This window comes from Muscardinus avellanarius, assembly GCF_963383645.1.
Source record: "Muscardinus avellanarius genome assembly, chromosome: 13".
In the NCBI taxonomy this organism is placed as follows: Eukaryota; Metazoa; Chordata; class Mammalia; order Rodentia; family Gliridae; genus Muscardinus; species Muscardinus avellanarius.
The window spans coordinates 9,953,742-9,975,492 of NC_137799.1; the positions used below are offsets into that span (position 1 = coordinate 9,953,742).

The 21,751-nt window shown below is 50.7% G+C and overlaps 1 protein-coding gene across 1 annotated transcript in view; it reads right to left on the reverse strand.

Annotated features, from left to right (window-relative positions):
- The window catches only part of MVB12B (multivesicular body subunit 12B), a gene marked incomplete at both ends in the record, with an annotated part of 73,675 nt that overhangs the window by 11,824 nt on the left and 40,100 nt on the right, over nucleotides 1-21,751 (reverse strand). The window contains 2 exons of the mRNA XM_080709362.1: nucleotides 85-181; nucleotides 4,874-4,981. Coding sequence (XP_080565488.1) covers nucleotides 85-181; nucleotides 4,874-4,981 — 205 coding nt within the window. The remainder of the gene's footprint in view (nucleotides 1-84; nucleotides 182-4,873; nucleotides 4,982-21,751) is intronic.

Here is a 21,751-nt window from a genome sequence, read left to right on the forward strand (position 1 = left end):
CGAGAAAAGCGCATGTCAAAACATCTAAAAATGTACCTGGAGGAAGGGTCTCATTGAGGTGAGCAGGACTAAAGGGAGACTCACGTGTGTCCACCGTCTCCTGAATCGGGATGAAGCCCACGGGCAGCGTGTCCTTGATGTCAATGAGCTTCATGTCCACTAACACGTTCCCCAAGTGGCTCTTGGGAGGAAAGAGAAGAAACACAGACTATTAATCTGAGCGGCTGCAGTCGCTTGGCCACCGTGGCTTCTGGATGCATATTTAACACAATGACTCGTGCAGCTTGACGACAGCAGGTTAATTAGAGGAGGTGACGCTTAATGTTCCCCGGCGGTTACCCGGGGACTCGCGTGGCCGCCGGGAAGGAGCTTCATCTGTGGCACCTCGGAGCCGCTCACTCGGAGTGGCCTCCGCAGCGGGGTGAGCAGCCGCGGTCACTGTGAACGCGACCCAGCAGAGGGCGGCTGTGCACACCTGTCTCCGTGCCCGGCCGCCACGCCCGCCCTGAGCAGCAGATCAGGGCCAGTCGGTTTTAGAAAGGGCAGATTCCTGGGGCACTTGCCGGGCAGAGCCGCATCTGAACCTGGCAGGGAATCAGCCCGACTCCTAAGTGATCGCCGTCTGTGTACCCACACACGTTGCAGTTGCTAGATACCTTTTGCAAAATCCCAAGAATCATAAACTATCACAGAGCGAAAGCTGGACTGCCTCCGCATTATACTTTTTCTAAAATGACATGCACCAGGGCCTCTTAAAGCTCCTATTTAGTAGTATGTGGGGTCCACAGTGCGCAGTTCCCGTAACTGGTGTGAAAACATCTCTCGAAGTCGGTGAGCCCTCCTGTAATTGCAAGGGAGAATTCTCTGTGAACACGCCGGCACTTGCAGCTGCGTTTCATATGTAGGAAACAGCTCTAAAGAAATCTGTTCTCCAACTTCAATGCACAGGCCCACAGTGGAGAGCTTATTAACATCGTCAGGGCCTTTTACAGCCTTGTCCCCTCTCTCTAGTCAGAACCAGTTAAGGAAAGAGTGACAGACTCCGACCCCAAATCTCCCCGGGTCGGGTCCCAGTGAGGCGCTCCGCACGCCCCTCTTCCAGGAGTTTCTCGGGGCCAGGGTGAGCTCACGGGGCTGCTCCCCTGGACGGTGACCAGCGGCCAGCACACTGCTCTGCCCTGGACAGCCATGCCGAGAGCAGAGGGCTCCACCTCGGTCCCCACGTGGGAAGCCCCGCCCCCGCACGGCGCCGGCACCTCTGAGCGGAGCAGGGTCCTCACCATCTCCACTAGGCCTCACTCTCTCGAGGCTCTCTCTCTATCCTTCTTGTCTATTTATCATTGTATCTGTGTGAGGTTATTTGTTTAATATCTCTCTCTCTCCTCCGGAGCTCAAGAACCATGGAGCCCAAACCATCCCTGCTTTGACTGTATGCTAAATACTACTGTAATTCTTGCCCATGGCAGGTGCCCAGTAACTATTTACTGAATAAATTAAGTGTCTGGGGTATATTTTTTTCCAACTGGGTGAGTCACCAAGAAGCAGAAACCAAACTGGATTGGTGGGGCCAGTCAAGACTGTGTCATAAAAATCCTGCAGGTAGTTAGTACATTATGAAAAATAGACCAGTAAAATAAATTCTTCAAACTGAAACAGGAAGACCAAAGTGGCCCGTGAAACCTTAACCTACGACCTGTGTTTCCGTGGCCCGGGTATCCCCAAACCATTTCTCGGTCTCGGCATTACTGTAGTCGCCAACCACCCAATACGATTCCATCTCGGGTAGCTGGATCCTGCGAAGACGATGTGGGTGGGAAGCAGAGCCCTCCCTACCGGGGAGTGAATCTCTGGCTGCGAGGGAGGGGCGGGAGCCGCCAACCTAACTCACAAGCGTGGGCTGCTTCCAGTCGCCTCATCTAATCGATCATCATTTTTTTCCCCTGGCAGCTGCTTTTCCATGTCATCGCTGCTCTCTGCATTGAGAAATTAACAACGGGGCATGTTTTGCTGCCCCGTAGATGGATGGGCATTCATCAGTATCCTTCTGAATGTCTCCCGCTTGACAAGTTGGGTTTTACGGAAGTCAACTGCAAACCACTTAGCGACCTCACCCTCCGCGCTCCCTACAAATGCCCCTGATCGTAAAACCCTAGCGCGGCCGTTAAAAGAAGCACCGCAGACCCTCCCGTGCATACAAAACGGGAGGCTGTGCGGGCGCTTCCGGCGGCCCGGGAATGGCCCTCCTCGCGTGGGGCTGCCTGTGCTGCTGGGTTTAATACGCTGGGTCTGCGACACCATTAATTTTGCTGGTTCCTCTCCCTTCCCCCACCAGCGCTCTCTTTCATTTCCTCCTCATAAATATGAAGAACGTATTCCCAATCCTTGTTGAGCAAATGATTCATGCCAAAAGCCCAATATGCACTGACTCAGGGTATTTATATTGTCTCTGGTAGCCAGTATTTGCTAGTATACTGTAATTATTTTTGACAACCTTGCATTTAAGGTAGCCACAGATAACCAACTTAATATTCAAATGTTCATAAATCCTTCTGTTTAATATCCTCCCTACCTAATCTATGTACATTATTATTACAGGTAATGCAGAAAGTACAGGGCATGAAAAGTGCAATTAATCTCGATCCTTCCCCAGAAAGCAATGTCACTCCAAAGCCAGGTTCCTGTATTAATAGCATTGTTGGGGGAAAGAATTTAGGTGCCAAAGGAGGCTCCCCAAACTCCTACACTGGGAGTCTCAAGTCACCTAATTAGGAATCTTCCCCGTCTTGATATCCCACATCCTCCTGGTTCAGACCTCGGGACCAGGACAGGCTGGGCGCGATGGAGCATAACACGCCTGTTCCTGCCTCACTCTGGATGGGCCGGGGGCCCCTGCCACCTGCCCCATTTGGTCCCATATCAAGTTCAATCCTTGATTTGGTCGTTAGGATCCCTTATAGGACCCATTCATTCTCTCTCCAAAAGTGAAATGTTCCTCCTTCCCACAGAGCTTCAGAGCAAGGAGAGCTTTCTCCAGGTCTCCCGCAACCGCCCAGTAAACAGCTGTTCAGTGGCCAAAAAAGCTTGAAACAGGGCATTTTCTATAACGCACTTACTCCAGACACTCAGGCAACCAAGCCCCTGTGACCTCTTCGTCATGCAGGACTCGTCTTGGCCCCCAGTCCCAGAGGTGCTGGGACTCTCTGGCCTGGAGAACCAACACCCCACAGCCTTTGAGGGAAAATGCACCCAAAACAAAACCAAGAGCCGGGCATGTTGGTGCACGCTTGTAATCCCTGCGCTTGGGAGGCTGAGACAGGAGGATCGCGCAGGTTCAAAGCCAGCCTCAGCTACTTAGTGAGGCTCTCAGCAACTTAGTGAGACCCTGTTTCCAAATAACAAATATAAAATGGGTCTGGAGTATAACCCAGAGGTAGAAAGCCTCTGAGTTCCACCCCCAGTACCATCAAAAAAAAAAAAAAAAAAAAAAGATAACCAAAACAAAACCAAAAAGGGTCACAGGATGGGGCGGCGGGCTCCCCTGGCCACACAAGCCCAACGCCCACCGGGGACCTGCTCCCTGGGGTCTCCCGGGACCACACTGAGCCCTGGAAGCTCACTTCTGGCTCAGCCGCAACCTTTCTCTACTAAAGCTCGTTCACACCTCTGGAATGACAACGTTTCCAGTACTCAGGGCCAGGACGCCATGTCAGCTCAGCTCCTTACAACCGGCTCTTGTAACTGGGGAGGGGGTTAAGGCAGTCTTCTTCCTGTGTCCTGGGCACATGAGAGATAATTCTCCTAGCAAGGAATTATCCACAAACAACAGGAATGGGTGGCCAAAGGGTATGCGAGCTTGTGATGACCACAGTCAGAAAGCGCTGGGAGGGGCATGCCGGCTTGGTAATGGGGCCCGGCTGGGCTGCGGGAGAGAGACAGACCTCCCCTCGCCCCAATGAGGAGGTCTAAAGTTATTGTTAGTTTTGTTTTGATTACTCGTGAACATATACTGTTAAACAGAACTTACAAAAACAAATTGGTAAAGATATTTCCAAAGCTATGTATTTACGTTAGAAACATAAATATGTAGGCCAACAATATGATGTTCCCCATAAAAATGAGGATCTGACTGCTCCCTGGGTCCCGGGGGGTACAGGGGACCCTGGCAAGCGCCAACTCTCTGCGCCCAGGCTCCTCGCGTCTGGAAAGCAGGGAGGGAACTGCTGCCTGCAGAGTCCCCAGGGCAGGCCTTCCCCAGGGTAGATGCTCACTAAAGCATTTATTTTGAAGCCACCATTATACTGCCTTACTGGGAAAGGATTATCAGGTATCTTTAAAGCTTCCTTTGTATGGGCCCAAGCATCAAAAGCAGCACACCAAGAGAAATCTGCACATGTGGGTGCCTATCTACAAAAATAATGAAATGCTCCAGGTTACAGACTCAGACACAAAAAGAAGGTCGCTCTGGAGACACTGCGAGCCTGGGCCAGTGAGGGCGGGGGTGACAGCGGCTCCGCCCCAAGAGAGGCTGCCCTTTGCCGGCCAGCATCAACCCCGCTCAGCTGGAAGACAGGCCATGCCACCCTGTGATTTGTCCCTCAGAGGGAAGGTGGGCAAAGAGCTGGGAGAGAGAGTGCCGGGTTTCCTTTTGAGAACACACTTTAATGGTATTCACAGTACACCTGGGTATGTGGCTAAGAATACCGTTAATCAGTGAAACGTGTCTCTGGCTGCTGACTCTACCCAGCTGACTGAAACCACAGATAAATTAACACGGCCATGAAGGTAAACCAACACAGAAAAAGGGAGCAGATTCCAAGCAGGAACGTGTATTACTCCTGCTCACTCAGCAGACGGACACCAGCACTAGACTTACATTTTCTTTGGAAAATGTTCTCGTGAAACACAGGTATCTGGTAACCTTGGACTTGAACAAGCCGTCTTTCCAGAGGTCGGCATCCACGCCATCTGCCGTCTGTGCCACCTGCGCCAGAGAGACAGAGGAGAGCGTCACAGGTAAGCCAGGACGACGCGCCGTACCCGCCCCAGTTAACACCGCCCGAACTCTCCTGGCATCTCATTAGCTCACTCCCCGAGGCACAGGGAAGAGAACTCCAAAAGGGGCGAAGGGAGAGTGAAAAATACAACTTCTAAAAATACTGTCTCCAGGGAAGCCATTGATTAAAGACACCCTGACAGAAACGGTTCTAATGAGGAAGGAACAACTTGTGTTGCAATGGAGCAGGGGGGCTGGGAAGCCCGCGCATTCGGCTGCTCGCGGCCACCCACTCGAGCGGGGCAGAAGGAAGCCCGGTGGGGTGGGAGCCGCTCCTGGGGCCAGCAGCGACAGACACTCTGGCCCCATGGTCCTCTTGGCTCAGCCCTAGGAGTTCAAGGTCAGAAAGTGCATTGTGATAGGAAAATAAACCCAGATGGGGTGCCCTGCTTCCAGGCTCACTGGAAGCCATTCGTTCCCCCGGAAGGAGAACACTGTGGAAGTCCTCCAGGAATCGCTTGAGCGTGAAGCCAGACTTGATATGCATCCCTGGACAGGGCGGATGCTGGCCTGGAGTCCAGGCGTGAGGCACTGGAGGGCGAGAGGGGAGGGTTGGGGAGCCTGCCATTTTCTTCCTCTCTGTCCATCGGCTGTTCAGGTATTCTGTGGCTGGGCGTGGTCTATATTTTCACCCAGCAGCATAAGGTGACAACATCCACGCGGTGGCCAGCACCAGGAGGGGGCCCCTGGGAAGACCCAGAGCAGGAAGACCCAGTCTGCTCTGTGGTTGTGCATTTGAGGTTCGCACGGGGATCCAGTCCCTGACCTGACAGGCTCCCGGCCATTCTGACAACCAGCAGCTCTGTCCCCTCCATGAGACGGCCCCCGGCTTCCCCATCTCTGCACACTGAACACCGGCTGCACTGCACAAGGCCTCTGACCTCCCCGAGGTGGGGTGCTGCGGGGGCCTCCCCAGGACATTCCTGGAGCCCACTTGGCTGCCCGGAGGCTGCCTTAGGAAAGCTGGAAGGCAGCTGACAATAGAGATTTTCTTGTTTTCCAAACTGAACAATTGTGAATTAGCAAATACATGGAAGGGAAAAGAAAGGACCTTATGTGACGTCTGCAAATCTATGTGACCTGAAAGCTGAAGGAGGGCTGGTATGGGGACAATTTTAGGAACTATTTGCTTCAAGTATGTGTGTTGTAACCCCCTTGCCCCAACACACACAAACACACACACACACACACACACACACACACACACACACACACACGGCAGAAACATGGCTAGAAATTGGGACCAGACAGGACTCTGTCAGCATTTCCTCGGTGATGGCCTCGTCAGGATTCTAGGACAGCAGGTGACTCCAGGCTGTGGCCTCTGCGCCTCCCGCCACAGGGGGGACCCAGACACTTCTTCCCAGCCAGGCACACAAAGTGCCTGTTCACCTCTTTCCTTTCCCAAGTCAGATGAGCTAAGGAGCTCCAAGACGCATGCCAGCGTGGAGAGGTCACCTGAGTGACCCAACCTCACGGCCCACATGGGAGCTCTCAAGCCCAAGCCCATCCAGCAAGGCCCAGCCAGGGGGCCCCAGGACCAGGAAGGCTGGCAGACTTGGGGTGCAGGGCGACAGACCAAAGACCCTTGGGGAACAGGCAGCATGGGATCCAGAGGCAGACCCGAACTCAAAACCCAGTGGTGCGAGCAAGGCCAGTGTCCCCTGTGTGAAATGGACAGGTTGCCCCCCTGGGGTCACCGCTAGAATAAGGATCAAGAGAGGACGGGACACTAGAGACGCCAACAACCCCTGGAGCTATGGGAAGCGGAAGGTAGGGACATAGCAGGGAGGAGTGTGGCCTAAGGGCCTACAGGGGACAGAGCCACAGAGGCTGATCAGAGACCAGGGCCCAGCGCTACCAGGTACTGCTGGGTGAGGCCAGGGAAGGGGCGTGAGTTCAGGACTGAAGTGGGTGGCCTGGGCAAGGTCCGTAAACAGAGCAGTGACTCCCATCCCAAGTATACCTCTGCAGAGACAGCACAGCCCAGCTCACCCTCCTTCCTGCTTCCAGACATTTCCCTAAAATGCTGGATATTGAAGGACTTGTCCCTAGAGGTGCTGAAGGACTCCTGAGGACCATCATGCAGGCTCTGGGTGTGTCCCCGGCAGAGGTCCACTCCCTGCGGCAGGCCCCACTGCCAAGCCCGCCAGCCAACTGGCCCCTGCCCACAGAGCTCCAGCCCCCGGCCAGCACCTCACTCCTATGGCAACAAAAACCACCAGGCTCTGGGGGAAAGTCTCAAACATGAATGATATGCCAAAAAGTGGGGGCAGGGCCAGGGTGGCATATGACCAGCTACAATCAAGTCCTCAGGTGCACGTGCGGACGTACTGCCCACAACAAACAAGAACACAACACTGAGAAAAGGAAACATGAACAACATGAGAACAAGGTAAAGAGACTGTAAATCAAAAAGCTATAGCTAAAATTTTAAATTAAAAAAATACCAAAAGAGAATATTGGTGAAATTTTCCTGAAGGCAAAATACAAAGATGAAGAGATAAACTATAGGAAAGAAAAATGAAGAAAGCAGAAAGGCACTACGACACCCAATTAACGAGAGCTCGGGAAAGAGAAGTAAACATGGAGGTGAGGTGAGCCTCCACACCAAGGGCCTCTTGGACGCTGTAGCTCAGAGAATGAGAAGACCCCCGGGAAGCAAAGGGGCAGACTCCCCACCCCTGGGGTAAAGAGACCACCTCAGAAACTGCAGAGGAATAGCAGGCTGCTAATAAAGGAAGGGGAATCGACGCAGCAGGCTTCTCGGTCACCAAGAGGAATCTAAACGGGAAGGATGCCCTCAAAATTCTGAGATCCCGTACCTAAGTCAAACGCCACTCGAGGGCGGAGCACAGGCTGTGCAGATGTGCAAGGCCCAGGGGCCCTTTCTTAGGAAGGTACTGCAGGGTGCATCGGCAAATGGGATTAAAGCAATAAGGAGGGACCCTAAGTTCCTGGAGGCTGAGCCCACAGGACAGCAGGGAGACGTGGGCTCCCAGCCCTCCACGGGAGGACAAGGTCATGGCCGCCACCCTGGGGGAGGGGAATATGAAATGAGGAGTAGCCAGAACTGCACTAGAAAGAAAAAGTAACGGGCAGGCGACAGGAGTGCTGAAGCTTTTAGACAAACGAAAACAATGGGACTAAAGGTATTTGAAAAACGAATGAATTTAGAGAGTAAAGAGAATTTTTAAAATGTAATTTAAAAGCCAATAGGTACCTGGACAGCTAAGCAAATGGAACAAGTTTAATTCCAAGAAAAACAGGAGGTGGAGGTGGCGCAAGAAAGAAAAGACACCTCAGGACATTTTTTTTTTTTTTTTGCGGGTCTGGGGATGGAACCCAGGGGCATTCGACCTCCGAGCTACACCCCCTGCCCTACTTTTTATTCTTTATTTTGAAACCGGGTCTCACTGAGCTGCAGAGGGCCTCACTTAGTAGCTGAGGCTGTCCGCAAACCGCGATCCTCCAGTCTCAGCTTCCCGAATGCTGGGATGACAAGCGTGCGCCACCACGCCCGGCTTCAGTACATTCTTTTATTCAGTGGTACCCAATGTTTGCATTGTCCCGGTGGGGGAACACTGAGCATTAATTTACTAAAAATCTGTGATACTGCCTTACAGGAAGGGAGATTATAAGAAATAAAATGACTGTCATAGGTAAACCAAGAAATAAGAATAATCAAGCTATTTAGAAAGTGGAGATGAAGTGGCAGAGAAGAGAAAACTCTGGCTTGAAAGCAGTGACTCTGGTGGGTGTTGTTGTTGTTGTTGTTGTTGTTTTGCGGGTCTGGGGATGGAACCCAGGGGCACTCTACCTCCAAGCTACACCCCCTGCCCTATTTTTTATTCTTTATTTTGAAACCGGGTCTCACTGAGTTGCAGAGGGCCTCACTAAGTAGCTGAGGCTGGCCGCGAACCGCGATCCTCCGGTCTCAGCCTCCGGAATGCTGGGATTACAAGTGTGCCCACCACGCCCAGCTTCGAATATTTTTTAAATGCATAGGCTGCTTTGTTAAGAGAGGCAGATTCCTTTCAGACGTCACCAGCATCACCACCCGAGGGACATCTTAGCGTGGCCTGCGAGCCACTCCTGTGAGCTGGGCAGCGGTCACTCCTGGTATCTGGTGGTGAGCTCACGTGTGATCAGCTGGTTAGTTGCCCACTCCTGGTCAGCTGTTTAACATGCTCATTCCTGTTTAGGCTCACCCCTAGAGTTTCCCCGGCTGGGGAGCTCACCCCTAGATAACTGGCTAGTGGCTCACTCTGCTTAGCTGGCTAGTTTACTCACTCCTGGTTAGCTGGTTAGCGAGTCCACGTGTAGTCAGCTGGCTAGTGTGCCCACTCCTGGTCAGCTGTTTAATAAGCTTGCTCCTGGCTAGCAGGTTAGCGAGCTCACTCCTAGCGCCATGTGCTGTTCCCAAAAAGGTAACTGTGTCCAGAGCAGTACGTGCAGCTGGTTTTGGCCTTCCTTGCTGCTAGAGTCCACCAAGAGTTAACTTTTGGTTGGCCCAAAGAGAGGCTGTGGCACTCAGCCACGTCCCTGAGGGCAGTGTCCACTGCCAGCAACAGCGAGGTCCGCTCGGACCTCTCAGGACCCGCTCGGCCTCCGTCTCACACTGCTCAGCGTCCGGTTTCCTTTTCTGGCTTGGGGACAGAGGTCACAGAAGAGGATGTGCGTGAGGAAGCCCGCAGGCCCGCTGCCTGTGCTGGCCTCTGAGGCGCTGCTCACCGCATGGGAACCAGGGTCACCGCGAGAGACCTCCGGGGCGAAGGGACAGGCCCCGCTGCAGTCTTCCCCGTTACTTACCATTCGCCAGATGCTAGTAGAACAAGTCATGGGCGGTTTCCCACTAAATCGCCCCACAACCAATGACATAGGTACTGTTTTCTCCCCGGTCTGCAGGTAAGAAAACAAGAACTTAAGTACACGTGGAGTCACTGAGTACACGACCTCCAGGTCAGAAGAGTTCAGCCGGCCCCCGCCTTCAGTGAGGCCTTCAGCACCGCTGACTTGCCTGGAGCAGCCACGCTGGAACATGCCGGGCAGAAGGACCAGGCAGAAAGAGCCACTGGACAGAGCCCAGGTGACCAGAGCGAAGGCAAGCTGGATGGCGCAGGGGGGACGCTGACACTTCTGGAGCCGCGAGGCTTTGAGGGAAAGCAGTGTGCTGTGGTCTGAACATCCTCTCCAGAACTCGCGTAGAGACGTGACTGCCACCAGACAGTGGCAGGAGGCGGCCCCGACAGGGATTAAGCCGTCATCCTGGGAGCAGGACAGGTCCGCCACGCTCCGTCCCCTGTGCTCTGGTGCCCTGTGGTGCCTTCTGCCATGTCAAGACGCAGCAAGAGGCCTTCACCAGTCAGCCTCTCCATCCTGGACTTCCAGCCTCCAGACCCCCAGACAAAGAAACCTCTGTTGTTTATAATTTACCCAGTCTGCGGCATCTTGTTACAGTAGCAGAAAATAGTCTACGGCCCAATAGTACTAATTTTTACACCAAAATGGCTTATTTTGTGAGACGTAGATCCCAGCCAGCAGATCTAGTGGTTTTAAAAGGTCTTATTCAGACATCCATGGAAGGCCGTGTTTTAATTAGGTTCCTTGGCTTACACTAGACACAGAAGTACTCACGATGACCCTGGCAAGTAAGAGAGTATCAGGACACACACGCATAGAACCCGAGCCCAGGCCACCAGGCCTTGGGAAGGGACAGCATTGGTCCACGCGGGGCCAACGGGGCGGGCCCTTGGAGGACGCACAGACGCCGCCTGTCTCTTCTGTTCTCCGCTGTGTCCTGGCTTCCCGGCCACTCTGGCCTTTGCCTTTCAGTCTCTGCCATCTTACCTGCTATTCATTCTCCCTAGATAGAGTTACTAATTTAACACAACACCACCAAGAGTTAGGCACAGTTATTGTCTGATTCTGACAGATGAAGTTGAGGAAGAGAGGATATTGGTTAAATAAATTGTGCTATGTCCATACAATGGCTTCTTCATCTTTTGGGATGATGTAGACACGTAGAGTCATATCCATGATGTGTTAAGTGGGAGAAAAAATTGCTTATGAAAAAGCACATCACAGCCACATAGTGCGGTGCACAAGAATCCCGAGTTTGAGGCCAGCCTGGGCAACTGTGAAATCCTGTCTCAAAAAAAAAAAAAAAAATTAAAAAAACAAAGGCTGGGGGTATCGCTCAGCGGTAGAGCCTCCCGGGTTCAATTCCCAGTACCACTTATTTTAGAGAATATACACAAACAGCTTTCATAAGGCAACAAGGAAAAGACAAACTCGCCAATAAAGAGCAGGCTAAGCATTAACCAGTTCACGGGAGCAGCACAGACGGCCAGCAACGCGAACAACAATGCTCAGCTCGGGTCCAGCAACGCGAACAACAATGCTCAGCTCGGGTCGTTGTTAAGCTCAAAGGAGAGCAAAGGTGTGACCTTTCCTTTGTCAAAATAAAGACACTATTTATTTTTAATTTATTTTTAATTTTTTCTAAAGACACTTTAAAAGGGGCCGGGGGTCTGGCTGCTGCGGGGGCTGTCGGTGATAGCTGCAACTCCTGGGCTATCAAGTGGTCAATCTCAAATTACACAAGTTTGGTGCCAGATATCAGCAGCCTTTAAAGCGCGCATGTGCCCTGACCATGGAATTCCTCTTCTGCAAAGGGCGTCAGCTTTATGTAAAGCAGACAGTCATTCATCTGTTCCTCTGTTGGAGGCGTACTGACGTTCAGGTGCCCAAGGACAGTGTTGAAGGAGACGGGCAGCCAGTGACCCCCAGGAGCCACGTTCTAGAAGAAGACGTGCGACGCACACATAAGCAAATGGAAGAACATCTTAGCAAGCGCCTTGCATAAAGCGGGGTGACAGGGACTGCAGCTGAAGGGAGAGGGCCGGGACCCCTTCTACTGAGGCGGCTCGGGTAGGCACCTGGATGGAGAGGGCCCGACCTGCAGGCGGAAGGACAGCTGGGAAGTGGATGGACTGAGGGGACCAACACAGGCGGTTTAGGGGAAAGTGTAAGTTACAAAATGGCGTGCACAGATGATTCCAACTCGAGATTTGAAAATTTATCTGTATAGAAAAGGATCTAGCCGCCAGACATGGACCAGACTCAGCAACTTAATGAAACTCTTAGCAACCTAGTGAGACTGCTTCAAAACAAAAAAAGGGCTGAGGTTATAGCTCAGAGGTACAATTTTCCTGAGTTCAATCCCTAGCACCACTAAATAAATAAATATTTTTTAAAAGGGCTGAGGGTATAGCTTGGAGACAGAATACCCATGGATTCGATCCATGGTACCACAAAAGAAAAAAACACCTGGGGAAAGAATCCAGCCAATACAAAGCAAGCATGAGCCACTATGCAGTTCCCTAGGGTTGAGTTTCTGAGTATCTTTTTTTTTTTTTTAATGTTCTTTTGCTTGCCTGTATGTTTCCCATTTTTGTTAATGAGCATATAGTGCTTTTATAATAAAAAAAAATCTCAATTATATAAAAACCTCATTGGATGGGGTATGAAATTTACATTCGGCTGGATTTCAAGTTGAGGGAAACCTCATAAACCATTCGACGCCCCAACTCGGCCCCCCATCGAGGAGCCGGGCAGTAATCACGAAGCCGCCAGAGTCTTCTCAGCATTGCTGTCCAGCTCCCGGGTGCAGGGAGAAGGCCCACAGAGACCCTGCTAGCCACCCGCTTCCTCAGCCTCTTTACACCCTGGTGTTTAAAGGGAGCCCACCCACAATTCAAAGGTGTTTGGGGCAGATGAAAAGCAGCCAAGGCGGCCAGGAAATGCTGCAGACATTCCAGAGGAAATATCTGGCTGAAGCTATGAGCGAGAATGAAGTTCAAAGGCCTCTGGACATGTTAGATCATCGACTTTGCAAACATACACTTGGCCCGGGCCAGACGGCTGCGCCACTTAAATTCTTAATCAGAGCCGTCTGGGCGCAGCAAGGAGCCTGACTACCCCGTCCTAACCCATCCTCGCAGGAGGTGAGCCCCAAAGGCCGCCTGCCACCTGCAAGGCGGAGGGGGAGCCGCCTGGCCGGCGAGGTGGCCGGTCAGGACCCCCCGGCGGCTCTCGGGCTCTGATTTGATTTGCACCATCTTATTGTTAGTGTTCTGGACAAGAAAGCTCATGGCTGCTGCTTCAGACCTTCAGCTGAAATACCTAATTTTTTTTTTTTTTTTTTTTTTTGGCAAAAAGAAATGTAGTGCACGTCTCTGTAACTGAGGCCGATGCCGGACACCACGCCACCCCGCTCCCCGTGGGCTCCTTCCTCAAACCCAGCTGTGTCGCAATGCCCTGCCCGTGCTAGCGCCTGCGGTGCCCTGGCACCTCTTTCACAGGTAAACAGACTCGGGACCTGGCGGAAAGAGCCTGCCCCGCAGGGCCTCCCTGCCCACACCAGCGGGAAGGGCGCGGAGGCTGGGAGTTCAAGGCCCCACAAAGTGTGCCGCACCGTGACTCTGAGCAGCAACGAAAGGCGGGAAACAGCAATAATGTCTACACACATGATTATTGGTAAGGACTAGGAGCAAGCACAGAGCCATAACAAGAAAACACATCAGATATGCTATAAGAAACAAGATTGGAATGCCACGAGTTCTTTTTCTTTTTATTCTTGTTTTGTTGTAATTTGTTTTGCAGTACTGGGGACTGAACCCAGGGGTGCTCTGCCACACAGGTACACTCCCAGCCCCGGCCCTTTTGTTTCTTATTTTGAGACAAGGTCTGAGTTGCCCAGGCTGGCCTCGATCATGTGCTCCTCCTGCCTCAGCCTCCTGACTAGCTAAGATTATAGGCCTGCACTACCGCTTGGCATTTGTGTGTGTGCACAGTACTGGGGATAGAACCTAGGGATGTCTAGCGCCAAGCCACACCCCAGCCTTTTTAGTTTTTGTTTTGAAACAGCATCTCACTCAGGTACTACATACTGACCTTGAATCTGCCATCCTCCCGTCTCAGCCTCCCAAGTACTGAGATTACTGGCATGTGCCACTGAGCTCGGCGTTACATATTTGTTTTTGCTTTTTAAGGTTCCCTGCTCCTCCCTCCTATGCCGGAGCTGGAGAGCGAGAGGTGATTTCCCTGTGAATGGTGTTTCGGCGGGGTGGTTTGTCTCTGCTGCCCACAGCCCAGTGCTCCGTGGCTCTTCTCTGGCTGGAACTGGGGACAACCACCCACCCCCCAACACCTACTGTCCCGGGCCAGGAAAGCAGAGAACGTGGCAATTTAAGGCATGGGCCTGGACTGGACGGACCTGATTCAAGTTCCCGCTTCACTTACAGACGCTCTGAGATGTTGGACGCTGGCTCTAAGGACTCTGAGCCTCGGCTTGTCTCTACGAATGGAGATCACAGATCCTCCCTCATTCGATTGTGATAATAATTGAAGAAAGCAAGCAAGCAGATCAAGTGTTACCCCTACCCAACACACAGCAACCACCCGGCTATCTAGCTTCCCCGGCACGCCGGGTAGAGACCTCCACCTGCTCCGGCCCCGGCGCTGGGCAGATCCATCTTTCAGGCCACAGATCTTTACTCTGCTTCCAGCAAATATTTACAAAGCACTCAGGAGCCGCCCTTGAGCACATTCCAGGGGGAGTAAGGCATCCTTCCCTCAGAGGGCGCTGACAGGAGGGTCGAATCAGGGAGCCAAGAGGGCAGGGGACCTGCCTCTGCGCTCACCCAGCAGGCTGCCACCAGACTCCAAGACAGCACTGCCGCAGAGGAACCGGAGGAGGAGGGCTGGGGGCAGCCCTCGGACCACGACTCTGGCTCTGCTGGGTGGAAGAAGTTCAGAAGAGGGGCAGTGGGCGGCTGCACCTTTTTGGGGAGGTGGGGACTGGGTGGGAGCGGAAAGGAAAGAGAAGACCGGAATCCTGTGGTGGAGGAGTCCGCGAGTGTCTAGCAGGCGGGTGAGGGTGGGCTGCGTGCAGCCGGGCGGACCCAGGCCAGGCGAGGAGTGGTCGGGCTGGCTGTGCGCTCCGGGTGAAAGGCCACTGCAGGAGAGGGACCGCGGCGGGGCAAGGTGGAAAGTGCGCGACAGCAAAGTTAAGCGATACGAGGAGTTCAAGAAGGAAGCGTGACAGAAGGCGACGTCATGACCTAAGGAGATGCTGCACTAACACAACAAGAAAATGAAATGCTACGTGTAGGTGACACCGTCATACGGACAAGTCGCACTACTGCTCACACACACACACACAGAAAACTACAGGTATATGTCAAATGCTAAATTCACCTGAGTGGTGGGATTATGGGTCATTTTTTTTCCTTGTGTTTTTATCTAAGCAGTCTACAATGAACACACATTAGTTTGCATTCAGAAAATAAGTCTATTAAGAAATGGAGAAATTGATTCAGTGTCCAAAGTTGAGGTAAGGTCAGAAAAATGAGGCTTAGGAGAAAGCTGTAGATGGGGAAGAGGAGAAGGTGGAAGAATAGTCCAGAGGAAGGGCGTGTGGAGACAGGTGCTGGGGGTCCCAGCAAGATGAAGGGGAGGGTGGCGTCTGCTCAGCACAAGGAGACAGCACTGTGTCTGGGAGAGACTGGAGCACACACGGGGATGTGTGAGTGGGGCAGAGATGAGGACCCACCTGGGAACGAGTCTCGGGAAGGGAGAGGCCCTGAAGGGCCCTGCTCTCCTACACCCGGCTCTCCAACACGCAGCTCTCCTACACCCGGCTCTCCAACACCCGGCTCCCCTACATCGGCTCCCCAACACCCGGGTTCCCAACACCCGGCTCCCCTACACCGGCTCCCCAACACCCGGCTCCCCTACACCGGCTCTCCAACACCCGGCTCTCCAATACCCGGCTCCCCAACACCGGCTCTCCTACACCTGGCTCTCCAACACCCGGCTCTCCAACACCCGGCTCTCCTACACCCGGCTCTCCAACACCCGGCTCCCCAACACCCGGCTCCCCAACACCCGGCTCCCCAACACCCGGCTCCCCTACACCAGCTCTCCAACACCTGGCTCTCCTACACCCGGCTCTCCAATACCGGCTCTCCTACACCTGGCTCTCCAACACCCGGCTCTCCAACACCCGGCTCTCCTACACCCGGCTCTCCAACACCCGGCTCTCCTACACCCGGTTCTCCAACACCCGGTTCTCCAACACCCGGCTCTCCTACACCCGGCTCTCCAACACCCGGCTCCCCAACACCGGCTCTCCTACACCTGGCTCTCCAACACCCGGCTCTCCAACACCCGGCTCTCCTATACCCGGCTCTCCAACACCCGGCTCTCCTACACCCGGTTCTCCAACACCCGGTTCTCCAACACCCGGCTCTCCTACACCCGGCTCTCCTACACCCGGCTCTCCTATACCAGCTCTCCTACACCCGGCTCTCCTACACACCACCACCCACTCTCCACCACCACTTTCCTCATTGCCATCTTCTGTCTGGGAGTGTCAGGTCCATGCAGGCAGGGACGATGGTCCCCACTGATTTCTGGTTCCTGGCACCGCCTGCAGGCGGAAGGCCTTGATAGAATTCTGCGGTGGAGGAGTCCGCGCGTGTCTAGCAGGCAGGTGAGGGTGGGATGCGTGCGGCCGGGCAGACCCAGGCCAGGCGAGCAGCGGGCTCGGGATGGAGGAATACCTCTCTCTCTAGAGCTTGCCAAAACCTCGGTCTGAACCCAGGAGTGTAGAGTGGGTGACAGGAAGGAGCGTGCAGTGACTTAGGGAGCCCACAGAAATGATAGCTCGTAAGCCACCAGGCAGGTCTGAAAGGCTCTGAAGGCCCGTGCGACGCCTCCAGACATTGAAGTGCTTGCTTCAGAGCACGAAGCCTGAGCTCAAGAGAGGCCAAGATGGGACACAGTTTTAGAATGCAATCCAGAAGGCCAAGTGAAGGGCTGAGGGCTTTGACGGGCTCCTAACTGGCTACAGTTAAGCAAACAGCGAAACTAGTGATCCTGGGATTGGCTGAAAATCCAGCAGCCTGCATGGCTTCCCAGGGCCTGGGGCAGGACTCAGCACCCTTGGGTGGCACCTCCTCGGCCCACACTATCTGCACAAAGCATCTAGAGTGGAGGACACGGCCTCCAGCTGGGGCCAGCAGCCTCAGTCAGAGTGCGAGGCCTGGCTCTGCGCTTCCTGATGGTTTCAACAGAAGGGCCCAGAAGAGACCCAGCCAGACAAGTAGGGCAGGAAGAGCTCAGGCGCTGGGATTGAAGAGAAGACAAGCTGCACCCGTGCTGTTCATGAGTCACACTCAGTGACAGGAGGCGCGGAAGCCAAGGAGATGAAGTGGCTGCGTGACTAAGTCCCTCTTCTTATTTGCTCTATTACTCAGCTCTCAAGCCACATCGCCAGCTGTAATTGCATTTCAATTCATGTTTAACACAAACATAACTTAGCTGGATGTTGGCATCCAATATCCCGGACGCGGAAAGGCAGAACTGAAAGAGCCAGCTGATTCAATTCAACAGATGCTCTTGGCGCGCCTGGTGGTGCGTGCGCCCAGGCAGTGTGCTGGGTACTGGGAGCGTAGCGAAGTGGAGGCATGGGCTCGCCAACTCCGGGGGCCTGGTGCACAGGGAGAGGCACACTGACCCAGCGCTGCCATGAAAGAGGTGACCTGGAAATAAAGATGCTACTGAATTACAGGGCCAGAATGTCATTGTGCAGGGAGGAGAACGTGTGTGTGTGCAAAGCAGAGGTAAGAAAGGACAGAGCAGAGTCCAGCGGGCAACGTGAGGCTGGAGGGGGAGAGGACAGTCAAAGCAGTTTACTCTTGGGAGTCTCCGCCTCCCAAGCGCAGGGATTACAAGCGTGTGCCACCACGCCTGGCAAGAAGCCCTATATTTTAAAAATCGTTTTTTCTGGATACAAAATATATAAACCACAACCAGTAGCATTCATTCATTCATTCATTCATTCATTCATTCATTCTTGTGGTACTAGGGATTGAACCCAGAGTCATTCTACCTCCAAGCTAAACCCCTAACCCTATTTTTTTATTCTTTATTTCGAAACAGGGTCTCTGTAAGTTGCAGAAGGCCTCACTAAGTAACTGAGGCTGGCTGTGAACCTGCAATCCTCCTGTCTCAGCCTCCAAAATACTGGGATTACAAGCGTGCGCCATCAGGTCTGGTGCAACCAATTGCCATTTAAAGAGTACAATGGGTGCTCGCTTTGGCAGCACATATACTAAAATTGGAACGATACAGAGAAGATTAGCATGGCCCCTGCACAAGGATGACAGGCAAATTCGTGAAGCGTTCCATATTTTCAGGTAGTTGGGAACAGAGGTGGCCTGGGAGTTCTGAATGGCTTGATTACTGCGTATCAGTGATTAACTCTGCCTATCTATAGTGTATATATGTGTATTGAGTATATTATTCCACTTGTACAAACATGTTATTTTTGCAACTTGAAAACCATTAATAAAGAAACTTGAGTGAAAATAAAATAAAGAGTACAATGGAAAGCTGGGCGTGGTGGCGCACGCTTCTAATCCCAGCATTCGGGAGACTGAGACTGGAGGATCGCAGGTTCACAGCCAGCCTCAGCTACGTAGTGAGGCCCTTCACAACTCAGTGAGACCCTGTTTCAAAATAAAGAATAAAAAATTGGACAGGGGGTGTTAAAAAAGAAAAAGAGTGCAGTGGGGTAAAACAGTACCACATGGAACAGCAATGCCAATTATCAAGGTTAAAGTCTCTAAAGCAAGCAGAGAAGCTCCCTCTCTATTATCCAGCCTTGGTGTAGTCTCTGGTGTAGTCTCTACAATGCGGGAATTACCTATCCTTGAAAGTCCGAGGGAATGTTATAATTTGGGCCTAGTGTTCCTGTTGGAAATAATCATCTAATTACATTTCCAGTTCTTTCTTGGGTACAGTCTTGTGATAGAATTTCTTCTTAGATAGCAGAAATTATCTAACTTATCAAGATTTTCAGTTTTAGTCATATATGTCTGTACATAAAAGCTATGTACATCATGTCTCATACTTTTCAAGTCTTCTTATACTTTTATTTTCCTTCTCAAATTATTTCCTTTTACTATTAGATTTACCATTTTTATTTATTATGCTTGTTTTAAGACTCAGTTCTCAATTTCTCGAGCTCCTTTTCTCTTAATTTTAGTAAGAGACTTGTCTTATTTTTAATAAGACTCTCTTATTTTTATTTTCTAGTTCTTTCTATTTCACTTCACATATTTTTCTGGCTACTTATGCCATGGGAAAATATCAAGCGATCTAATATACATGTTATTGGAGCCCTGGTAGAAGAAAAAAATATTTTAATAGTGACCAGAAATTTTGCAAATTTGATGACAACTATTAACCTACAAACTCAAGATCACTATCAAGCAGAATAAACATTAAGAAAACTACAACAAGCATGGCACAGTGTTGCACACCTATAATCCCAGTACTTGCAGGGCTTAGACAGAAGGATCGCGGGTTCAAGGCTAACACACGGTCACTTCTCAAAATAAAAAGAAGGGCACAGGGTATAGCTCGGAGGTAGAATGCTCCTGGGTTAAATCCTTAATAACACTCACGTGCGCGCGCACACACACACACAAACACACACACACACACACACACAAACACACACACACACACACACACACTACATGAAAGCATATTGTAATCAAAATGATTAAAACCAGTAGCAGAAAAAAATATCAGAACAGCATGAAAAGACACAGCCATGTGTACAGAGGAACAAAGTAACAAAGGTAAGAATGACAGCAGACTTCTCGTAAGAAACAATGGAAGCTGTAGGTGATGGAACCATACCTTTAAAGTAGTGAAAGAAATTGCTGACTGAGAATCCATAAATAGTAATGATAAAAGAACAATTATAAAGACTACTTTACTATTTCCTAAGACTTTTTATAAGATAATAAAAATATAAAGCAAAAATAATAATGTATTGGTGAGTTTATGACATTCACAGAAGAAAATGAATAAAAACGCCGGGCGTGGTGGCGCACACTTGTAATCCCCGCGCTTGGGAGGCGGAGACAGGAGGATCGCGCAGGTTCAGAGCCAGCCTCGCTGGCTTAAGAGACCCTGTTTCAAAATAAAAAAAATATATATATAAAATAGGTCTGGGAGTGTAGCCCGGAGGTAGAAGGGCTTCCGGGAACCCCAGTACCACCAAAATAAATAAATAAATAAATAAATAAATAAATAAATAAATAAATAAATACAATAGCACAAAGGTCGAGAAGGAAGAAATAAACGTTATACTAGATATAAAGTGGTGTGTGGCTTAAAGGTAGATAGTGATAAGCAAAAGATTTACATTATAAACCCAAGAGCAACTACTAAACAACAACAAAAGAAATAGAGGTAGAAGCCAGGCGTGGTGGTGCACACTCGTAATCCCCACGCTTGGGAGGCAGAGACAGAGGATCACGCAGGTTCGAAGTCAGCCTCGCTGGCTTAAGAGACCCTGTTTCCAAATTAAAATAATATAAGAAGTAGGTCTGGGACTGTAGCCCGGAAGTAGAAGGGTTTCCAGGAACCCCAGTACCACAAAAAGAAAGAAAGAAAAGAAAAGAAAAGAAAGAAAGAAAGAAAGAAAGAAGGAAAGAGAGAGAGAGAGAGGTAGCAAGCCAATAAATAAAATGAAATAAAAACAACCAAAAGGATGGTGGGTACTCAGGGGCTGAGACAGCACGATCCCGAGTTTGAAGCTAGTCTGAGCAACATAGTGAGACCCTTATCTCAGTCTATTAATCAATCAATAAAAAGATTGTGGAAAATAGGGAAAAGGAAACAGTTTTTTTTTTTTTTTTAATTCCAGCAAACAAAGGGCAAGACTGGTAGAGTTAAACCCATCTGCATCAAGACTGGCCTGGTGGCGCACACTTGTAATCCCAGCCCTTGGGAGGCTGAGACAGGACCATCACACAGGTTCGAAGCAGCCTCAGCTACTCAGTGAGGCTCTCAGCAACTCAGTGAGACCCTGTTTCCAAATAAAGTAGAAAATAGGTCTGGGAGTATAGCTCGGAGGTAGAAAGCCCCTGGATTCCACCCCCAGTACCCCCACACACACACAAATAAACAAAATAAAAATAAAAAACCTAAATTAAATGAAAAATTGCTTGACAGATGCAAATTATCATGGCTCACTCAAGAATAATAACCTGAATAGCAGCACATCTATTTGAAAACTCAAACTACTGTTAAAAACCTTCCCACATCAGAGACATTTACTGGTAAATTACACATACATTCAAAGAAGAAATAATACCAAATATATATTAATTCTTTCACAAAAGAGATTAGAAGAAACATTTCCAAATTCCTTATGTGAGACCAGTATTAACCTAACATCAAAACTAAACACATCATAAGAAAAGAAAATCACAGACCAGTAATTCTCATAGACATATATTTCTTAACAACATTTTAATAAACTGGATCAAGCAATATACAAAAGGACTATATATTATATCCACATGCAGTTTCCAGAAATGCAAGTTTTGGTTTAACACTCAAATATCAGCCAGTGTAGTTCATCACATTAAAAGTTGAAAACTATTTGATCATTTTGATAGATGCCCTTGACAAAATTCAACATCCACGTATGCTTAAAATTCTTTAGGAGGATGCTTTTTTTTTTTGGTAGTACTGGGGTTCCTGGAAACCCTTCTACCTCCCGGCTACACTCCCAGATTTTATTTTATTTAGAAAAAGGGTCTC